The sequence below is a fragment of the Budorcas taxicolor genome, unplaced genomic scaffold (genome assembly GCF_023091745.1).
Source record: "Budorcas taxicolor isolate Tak-1 unplaced genomic scaffold, Takin1.1 scaffold1354, whole genome shotgun sequence".
NCBI lineage: Eukaryota > Metazoa > Chordata > Mammalia > Artiodactyla > Bovidae > Budorcas > Budorcas taxicolor.
Genome location: NW_026291574.1, coordinates 24,447 through 34,527, shown reverse-complemented (window position 1 = coordinate 34,527; position 10,081 = coordinate 24,447). Strand labels below are relative to the sequence as shown.

The 10,081-nt window shown below is 67.3% G+C and overlaps 1 protein-coding gene across 1 annotated transcript; it reads left to right on the top strand.

Moving 5' to 3' along the window:
• Positions 1 to 772: 772 nt before the first annotated feature.
• On the top strand, positions 773 to 7,907 carry LOC128071096 (basic proline-rich protein-like; the record flags this gene model as incomplete). The annotated part of the gene is made up of 5 exons (XM_052664059.1): positions 773 to 1,574; positions 1,666 to 2,913; positions 3,903 to 4,114; positions 4,235 to 5,202; positions 7,844 to 7,907. Coding segments are annotated over 5 exons (3,294 nt in total), but the record flags the coding sequence as incomplete, so codon positions are not given.
• Between the last annotated feature and the right edge of the window lie 2,174 nt (positions 7,908 to 10,081).

Genomic DNA, 10,081 nt, shown 5'->3' with positions numbered 1-10,081 from the left:
GATAGGGCAGACGTTCGAATGGGTCGTCGCCGCCACGGGGGGCGTGCGATCGGCCCGAGGTTATCTAGAGTCACCAAAGCCGCCGGCGCCCGCCCCCCGGCCGGGGCCGGGAGGAGGCGGACCGGGTTGGTTTTGATCTGATAAATGCACGCATCCCCCCCGCGAAGGGGGTCAGCGCCCGTCGGCATGTATTAGCTCTAGAATTACCACAGTTATCCAAGTAGGAGAGGAGCGAGCGACCAAAGGAACCATAACTGATTTAATGAGCCATTCGCAGTTTCACTGTACCGGCCGTGCGTACTTAGACATGCATGGCTTAATCTTTGAGACAAGCATATGCTACTGGCAGGATCAACCAGGTAGGGGCGCGAGCGAGCGAGCGCGACGACAGAGGAGCCGGGCGTGCCGGGGGCGGGGGGCAGAGGCGCGAGCCGGGAGAGAGACCCCGCGAGGTGAGGGAGCCGGGAGGGGGCGGGGGGGGCGGGGCGGGAAGGGCGCTCGCCGGGCCGGGAGACCCGACAGCCCCGGCCCCGCCCGCGGCGAGGAGGCCCGACCGCGCGACGCGCCCTCGGGCCCGCGAGGGTCGCGGCGCGCCGCCGCCACCGCGCGGCAGGCACGAGGGGGAGGGCGGGGGGGGGGTGGGGTGCGGCGGGAGGAGGGCGGCGGGCCACCCCTCCTCCTCTCCCTCCTCCTCCACCACCCCGCCCGGCCCGGGGCCACACCGCGGACGGCCGACGCGCGCCCTCGGCGTCCGTCCGTCCACCCGCCCCAGGGCGGGGCGGCGGAGGCCGGGCGGCGAGGACGCGGCGACCGGCCCGCGGGGGGGCAAGACCGGGGACCCCCGTCCCGCGCTCAGGCGAGCGCACCGGGGCGGGGGGCGCCCCCTCGTCCGGCACGCGACGGCGGCGGCGGCGGCGACGACGACACGGGCGACGGATCGGGGCCGCGGCGGGCCCGGGAAGCGAGGCACACCGGGGCACGGCCCCGGGGAGCAGCAGACGGCGAGGGGACCGAGGCGGACGGACGGACGGAGAGGGGCACCGACGGGATGCGGCCACGCGGGGCCGACACCACGCGACCGGCGGCGGAGGTGGGGTGGCCGCGCGCCACCGCGAGGGGAACGGCCCAAAGCGACCCGGGGGAGGGGACGCGAGTCGGCCGCCGGGGCCCACCGCGGGATCTCACCGCCACAGGCCCTCCCGGCACAGGGGCGGTCCCGCGGCACCACCCGGGGACGACCGCCTGGCGCCCCCACCCTCGCGGGGCTCACGCCCACCGCCACCCCCGGAGCCGCAGCCGGCCCGGGGAGAACACTCTCCCGCCGCACACCGGCGCCCCCTCCTCCCCCCCCACGGCCCTGACGCGCGCGGGGCCCCCCGCCCCGCCCCCCTCGCTCAGGGCTCCGAGGGCACTGCTCCGCCCGGGGACGCCACCGGCCCGGCAGAGGCCGGGGGACGACACCCACGTGAGGCGAGGCGAGGCCGGCTCGGGCCCAGACAGGGGACTGGAACGCGGGCGGTCGCACGCGCGGGACGAGGAGAGGCGAGGCCGGCGGCGGCGGCGGGGAGGGGCCGGCAAGCACGCACGGCGGGGGCCGCGGGACAGGGACGCGGGCGCCGTCCGGGGACCAGAGGAAAGAGACCGGGCACGCGGCCGGGCCCCCAGGAACACCAGCGCGGGATCCCACCGCCACCCGCACGCGAGGGCGGTCCCGCGACGCCCGGGGCGCCGGCCGGCCCCGGCCATCCCCGGAGCGTGGCCCACGACCCGGCCCCGCCGCCAGGGCCGGCGAGCCGTCCACCCGTCTTCCGCCATCCATCCGCGACAGGTCCGTCTTCCGTCTGAGTCTGAACCCCGAGGCGCGACACCCCGGGCACAACGCTCTCGAGCGAGGCGGCCCGGACCGTGACCGCACGCCGCCACCAGCTGCGGCTCAGGGGGCGGGGGCGGGCGCGACGGGCTCCCCCTCACCACCAGCCGCGGGGCCGGAGAAGCCGAGGCCGACCGGGCGTCGCGCCCCGACCCGGCCCCCCTTCCCCCAGGGCTCACACCACGGGGGGGCCGGCCGCACGCACACGGCCCCCCACCTGCCGGACGCCCGGCGGGGCCCAGCGGGACCCTCCCCCGACTCGGAGGGGGGAGGCGCGGGCCGCGGTAGGCAACGAGCGGCACACGGCCCCACCGCGGGGCCGGCGCACCCAACTCCCTCCCCTCCCACGGAGGGCGGGGGAGTTCTGCTCTGCCCACGTGCTCTGGCAGTCGCCACGGTGGCCACTGCGCACTCGGGAGGGGCAGCGGCTGGGGGGTCCGGTACCCCAAGGCTCCCTCTCGGATCGCTAGAGAAGGCGTTCTCACCGAGGGCGCGCCGTCCCTCACCCGGACCGTGTCGCCTTCGGGCCCACGGAGGCGCTCCCACCAGCCACCAGTCCTCAGCTGGGCGGGAGGGGTCTGCGGTACAGGGAAGCGGACCACCGCGCAGGAGCGTGTGCGCGGTCAGGGCCAGAGCAGAGCCCGCGTCCCGCCCCCTGCGAGGCCTCATCCGCCAAGGAAGGCCTCCACGACGAGGGGAACAGGCACGCCTCTCCCTACCGCCTCGACCCCCCGTCCCCCGAAGAGAGCCACTCAACGGGACACACACGCCACCGTGGCGCGGACCCGAGGGGGACACCGGGTTAAGGGAAACGACACCACCACTCGGCCTCAGGCACCTGAGGGACGACCTGGAGCGCTCCAGGGGCACCACCGAGGGTCACGCGAGGCACGCTCACACACCCGCGTGGGGTGCGCAGCGTGGCGGCGGCGGCACAGCCCTCCCCGCCACAGGGAGGGCCGCTCGCCGGGCACACGCCGAGAAGGCGAAGCGAGAGCAATCTGCGGTGTCAGAAGACCAACGGCCCCCACTGACGCCCCGAGGCAAAGGACAGGAGACCGAAGATCAGGGCCAGAGGCCACACCCAACCCCTGCCTTCCTCCTCACCCTCCCTGATGGGCAGCGGGGGGGGGGGGTGGGGGGGGAGAAGACAAGCGAGGGGCCCCGCGGACAGACCGAGAAGAGCGGACGCGCTCACTGGGAACGCCCGTCCCTCGTCTGGCACGGCTTAGGCTCGGCCCGGGAGAACACGACCACACCACATCGATCCATTGAGCCAAGGTGGAGCGGGGGGAGGCACGGTGAGGACAGTCACCAGAGGGGCCCGCTTTCAGCCTCGCCGGCAACCTCCGTCCCCCCCCCACCTCGCCTCAGGCGAGAGCAGCCGACGACCCCGAGAGGAGAACGCCTGACACGTGGCACGGAGCCCACAGGGCGGGGGTCGTCCCAGCCGCCACCAGGTGCCCACAGCGGGGGTGAGGGACGCCCAGGGTAGAAGACCCACGCGCCGCGCCACCCCGCCCCGCCACCCTCGGGTCGCCCAGAGACCGGAGGTGGCACCAAGGGTCGGGTCAGCCAGACGACACCACACAGGAGCCGGCGCACAGGCCCAGGCGGGCGGCTCCAGCGGCAAGGGCCGAACCGGGCACCAGCTGGCGGCCCAGAAACCCAGAGCCCCGCGTGCGTCCAGAGACCCACAGTCCTCGGTGGCAGACACCAAAGGAGACCGTGTCAGCACTTACCTGGTGGCAAAAAAGGCCTATTAAGGGCGACGAAATGACACCAGCCGACAGCGGAGCCCATCTACGACTCGCAGAGAGGGCCCCCGGAACCTTGTCCCGGCCACCTGTCCCCAACGCTGCCCCATAAACACCAGGCCCCGAGCTCTCTTGGGGGCGGGGGGGGTCATCTGGTCGACCGGGAGGGGGGAGGGGGCGCGTGGTGGCCAAAGCGGGGCCGCGGACACCAAGGTGGGGGGGGGGGGGAGGGGAGCTGGCCGAGGACGCCCTCCCCGCTCCGTCCACCCGGGTAGGGGTACCGGTCCGTCCGAGTCTCCGAACGGGGATTTGGCTTCGATGTGCCAAAGGAAAACAGAAGACAGAACCGTCAGCGAGGCGCTTCCCACGAGACGAGCGGGCCCCGACCAGGGACCGCGCCCGGGGCCCAGACCGTCCCAGACGGGGCATCCAGGACGGCCCGAGCCGGTCCCCACCTCCCGACTGGGATTCAGAGAGTCGGAGAGGGGTGAGCCAAAGTCGCGTCCGACGACCGAGACCCACGAGGGCACGCTGAAGGGTCGAGCGCGCCCTCCCCGGCCACCCGCGGAAGCAGGGTCCGGTCCATCCACGTCTCCGGACCCGTCAGGACTTTGACAGAGAAAAAGCACGTGTGCCGGGAGACGCCTCGGGCGACCGGACCCCACGGGGGGGACCGCACACGCGCCTCCCCCGGTCAACCCTCGGGTCCCCGCCTCCGGAGTGCGACGCGGAAAACACCCCGGGCAGAAGGGACCCGAGGGCCCGGACCCAGGCGCGCCCTCCGGCGACCTCCAAGCCACCGTCTGGGCCGGTCCCCACCTCCGGAGCGGGGCCGAGGGCGAAGCACACGCTCCTGAGGGCGGCCCAGGAGGAGTCCGGACCGCCGAGCCCGAGTCCAGGCGCTCCGGGCAGGGAAGACCCTCTCCCCGCCCACCGCGGCGGCCCGGCCCAGGCAGGGTCCGGGCGGTCCGTCTCCGCGGCCGCAGGGGCACGGGGGCACGGGGAGATGCTGGTCGACCCGGTCAGGCCGCCCCGCAAGCCGGCTCCGGTGCGCCGCGACGGTCACCCTCCTCGGAAACCTAGAGAACCAATCTCCGGCGACAGCGGGACTGTCCCCAGGCCTCGGCGCCACCGGGACTGTCGCCGCCAGCGTCGCCGGTGTCTGAGAGCTCTGCCTCGGGCCCAGAGGCTGAGTCACAATCCTCCTGAAAGGCCTCGCCGAAGCTCCAGAGGGGAGGGACAATATCCAAGCGGCCGCCAGGTGGCTCCCGACAAGCGACTCGAACGTCCCGAGGACGTGTCGCTGTCGCCGGCCGCCGGGGACGCCACCGCGCCGGCCGCCCAGACGCCCGAGCTCGGCCCGGAGCCTCCGCCGCCGAGCGACGCGACGCGACGCGACCCCGGCCGCAGAGGAAGGGAGAGACGCTGGGAAGGGTCTCCTCAGGAGGCTGCCACGGAGGAGACTCACTCCCCCACGCGATTCCGGGGTGCTGGGGGGGACATTCCACGGAGACGCCGGCGGGCGGTGGGGGCTCGGCGGAGAGAGGGGCACCAGCGGCATCGCAGACTCCCCCGGCCCCCCTCCCCCGCAAGAGAGAGAGAGGGAGGGAGGGAGGGAGGGAGGGAGGGAGGGGCCGGCAAAGCGAAACCAGGCGAGCGCTGCTCGGAGAACAAAGCAGGACTTTGGAAAGCAGACACAGACACGCAAGCCCAGGAGCAACAAAGAAAAAGGAGGAGACACACTCGGAACCCCCAACAAGAGAAGACACAACTCAACCTGGGTAGAGACCGCGACAGAGTCCGAAGACCACACACCCGAGCACGCGCCGGTGGGTGGGGAAAGTGCCCTTGAGGTCAGGAGAACATGGATTTCCAAAGAACTGAACTGGCCACAAACACCAGAATGGCAGGCGGGCGGGAGGGCGGGCGGGAGGTCTGGGGTGGCAGGGCTGCAGGAGTGGGGGTTGGGAGGGGCGGGGGTGGGGGGTGGGGGGTGGGGCTGGGGGGCGTGGAGCTGAGGAGGACCGGACCGAGTCAATAGGGATCCACTAAATAAACCCCGTGTTCCAGGACAACAGCCAGTTACATGAATCAATAACTTTTTGAAGTAGATCAGAAAGGAAATGAAACAAAACCACCAGGCAGCAAAGTCAAGTCATAGAACTGCTCCGGCTGCTGAAAAGTCAGAGAGAGGGGGAGGGGGAGGGGGAGGGGGAGGGTGAGGGGAGGGGGAGGGGGAGGGGGAGGGGAGGGGAGGGGAGGGGAGGGGAGGGGAGGGGAGGGGGAGGGGGGCGAGAGAGCGAGAACGCATGCACATGTGCCTAGACGCGTGTCCATATGTATACGCACGCGTATTCGCGTCTATATATACGCGCACACATGGGTATCAACAAACACGTTCGAAGGGCATGCTCACATACACGCATGTGTCTGTGTGCGCACGTGGATGCCTAGGCGTCTCTACTGTGCGTGTATGCTTGCGTGTCTACACGTAGACACAGGCATATATACACAGACGTACACGGATACACACAGGCACGAATACACACGCTCACATGTGCAGAGACGTCGGTATCCATAGACACATACATACAAAGAAAGGCGGACGTGTCAACACATACAGATGCACACGTGTGTGTACGTGTGATGTAGACACACAGGTGTGGGTGCACGTATATGCGTACACGTCCGTGCATGCTTCCCTAGACGCATCTCTCCGCGTGTGTGTATGCACACATGCATACGCACATACGGACACATCCATAGACGTCTACGTCTCGCGTACAGAGGTCCGCACAGACGTGCGAGTGTCTATGTGTCGATATACACACAGGTCTGTAGAAGTAGACATGCGTGCACGTACGCACGTACAGGTGCACGGGTGCGTCTAGAGTGCCTATACGCAGATGCATGGGCATAGATGCGCACACACGTCAACGCATATGCGAACGTGCGTGTGTATACACACACGTCCCTAGAAGTCCGTGTCCATGTGCCTCTGTGCACAGATACCCACGTGTCTGTGTAGATGTGTACGTGCGCGCGTGTGAGTATCTATAGGTGTATCTATGTACATATGGATACTCACAGACACACACGGACGGAAACACACATCCGTGTGTGTGTGTGTGTGTGTGTGTGTGTGTGTGTGTGTGTGTGTGGTATATACGGGGAAAGCGCAAGCATATTGCAAAAGGGGCTTTTCTGTCCACAACGGATCAAGGCGTCAGACAACTCAGCCTCCCAAAGGGAAACGACCCCCGATGAGCGAAGTGGGCAGGCAGGCAGGGGGCCCGAGCAGACACCTTCCTTCCAAAGAAAGGGAGAACAGACAGACACCCAGAAGCACAAGGTAGAAAACACATCAGCGGCAGGGCTGGGCTGGGCCGGGCTGGGCTGGGCTGGGGCTGCCGGGGGTGGGGGCGGGCTCACGGAAGCATCCCGGGGCGTCTGTCTGGACAATGATCCTTCTCATTCGGAGGGGAAAGGCCCAGGAGCTGGAATCGCAATCGCGACAGCAAGTTCGACACATCAGAAGACAGTGGCTCCTGATCGATCGAACGCGTCTTTGCTGCCGCTGAGGAACATGTGGGCGGACTCGGAGAGATCACATCTCATCCCCTGGGGCCTCCCAGAGAGAGAAACCACATCCCTAGGGAAAAGAGTCCTGCGATTCCCTCGGAACACTCCACCAAAGAGTCCCCCTTCGACCCAACCCAGCCACTCCACGGAGTGCCCACGGAGGGGACAAAGAAGATACGGACGTGTGTATGTGTGGGATCGACCCCCATACCTAGGTAGACATCCGTACACACAGAAGGAGAGAGCTCTCTGTCTGTGTGCCTACGCCTGTGTCTATTCACTCACACACACACACACACACACACACACACACACACACACACACACACACACACACACAGAGGAATGGGACTCAACCACCAGAAGGGAATGAAATCTCACAGTCTGCAGGAACTTGGAGAGACCTTTAGAGGGGATTATGCTCCACGAAATACCTCAGAGCCGTCGTTTCCACGCAGCACCTACCAAACGATGCACCGTGAACACAACAGAACCAAAGAGAAACAGGCTCCTAAGATACCACCACGGAACACGTGAGGGGTGGCCGGAGGAAGGAGCGGGGGACACGGTGGCGGGGGGTGGGGTGGGGGAGAGAATGAGGGAGACGGATGACGCGGCGCCACCTTCCCCTCAGGAAAGCCGTGAGTCGCGGGCACGCCATGACCCCGGATGTCATCTGCCGTGACGCCCAGTGGTGACGGACGGTCCCTCACTAGATGTATCCTGGTGATCGCTGTGTCACGCGCTACACTCGAAACCGTCGTCGGTACAGCTGAAAAGGAACGGGGGAACAAAACACGAAGGGGGAAGAAAAAAAAAAAAAAGGAAAGGAAGCAGGACGGGAGGAAGGAAAGAAGGCGAAAGAAAACGTTGGCAGTCAGTCAGAGGTCCATTTGAGAAGAGTGGGACTCGCGTGTGTGTGTGTGGAGGGGCGGGGAGTGGGGAGGCGGGGAGAGAAACTAGGGTGAGTAGGAGGACGGGGAGCAGGAGGAGGAGAAAGAAAAGGCCTCGAGGGGGAGGGGGAGATCAAGGATCCAAAGAGTGGACAGGACGGTCAGGTGAGCGCCATCGGGAAAGGAAATGAAGCCAACCCACGAACACCCTCCCCACGGTGCTCGCGTTCAGTCCGAGATCAAGCTGTGGGTAGGTAGCACGGTGTCCTCCGGCACACAGGGACACACGGGCCTGCCTGCCTCGGCGTGGGAGTTCAGGATCACCCCGAAAGCTGAAGCCGTTCTGTTCATCCACGGCTGACAAGGACCACGGTCCCACGACATTCCCACATCCTAGCAAACCATCGAAAGACTCTCTCACTCACTCGCCATGAAACACGTAGAGAACAGAAAAGGAGCGACACGATGGTGGCTGGCTGGCTGGCTGGCTGGATTCCCCGTGAGAGTCTGAGGGTGGAACCCATGGACAGAAAAGCATCCGATTCCCTTTGGCCAAGAGTCGGCCTCGCCTTCTGCGCCCGGTGTCTTGCCTGCGTCCGGATGACTCCCTCCCCCACCCCACCCCGCTCCCAGCTTGAAGGTGCTCTCGAGGTCCGGCCGGAACGCTCTCTTCGGAGCGCCCTTCTGAAGGGGAACGTTGTCTTCCGCGTCCTCGCCCTGAGACAGCTTCAGCCCGGCCCTCCCCTCCACCCCCGCCTCCCTCTCTCCCCCCTGCTCCTCTTCCTCCTCCTCGGAACCCGTGAGCTCTCCTCGCACCGGCCTCTCGCCCCACACGGTGGCGGTGTCGGCCCAGGTACGCTCAGGCGTCTCCTCCCCGCATCCCAGGGGACCGCCGCTGTCTCTCGACTGCGTCGTCCTGGGACCATGTGTTTCCTGGCCTTTTCTGCGGGTGGGGGAGACCCGGACGGGCCGGGGCCAGGCGGGGGTGTGGGGGAGCCTGCGTGCGGGGGGAAGGGTGGGGGCAGGGAGGGGGAGGAGGAGGAGGAGGAGGAGGAACAACGACACAACTCCCCAGTGCCAGTGTGTGCCTGTGGCCCGGGAAACAGAGGACGCACCGGGCTGGCTCCGAAAAGGGGATCGGTCATGAGATGGGGCACGTTTGTTCTCTGCAGAGGCCCTGCAGATCGAACAGGCAGGGGCAAGAATTGGGCTTCCCGCACTGAGAACCGTTCACCCATCGTGGAAACAGGCGTCTGTCACACCGGGGCTTCGGCTCTCGGTGCGATGTCCACAAGCCGTAGCCACCGAAACGTGCGCACGCTGGAGCCGCCGCCGTGCAGAGGGAGATCTCATCCGGCTCCTCGTGTCCTTCCAGCGAGTAGGCCGGGATCTCGGGAAGAACAGACATCCAGAGAGTTGCATGAACCTGACCGTCACGCTTTCGGAAGCCAAGGGAAGCAGAAATGAGGTTCACTCGCGTGCGGGTCTGTCTTTCCACGGGGACGAATCCTCTCTTTGAGCCGATGAGGGTTCCGGGGGCCCCGTGGAGCAGAGAGGATAGAGAGTTCCCTCAGCTCCCCTGCTCCTCCCATGCACGCGCACGCTCCCCAACGGTCCTAGGAACAGCCTGCCCCAGAGGAGCGTGCTGGCTGGCCACAACCCACCTCCACGGAGACGGAGACGGCAGTGTCCGTCCGCGTCAGTCATCCTCGTCCAGAGTCCCCGGGCCGTGTGCCCTCGCCTTCACGCCTGGCACCGTCCGTTCTGTAGGTTTGTGTCGAACCTGCCCGGAGCCCTGTGGCATCGTCCCGGATCAGGGGTTCGGTGGAAAACACCCCGTCCCCCCGCCTCATCGGCAGGTGGATCCTTCACCACTGGACCACCAGCCAGGGAGGTCCCCTCACAGCCTTCGAAAAGCATCTACCCTGAAACATTCCATGTCGTCCTCCAAAATCACTGGACCATCACGACTGAAATGA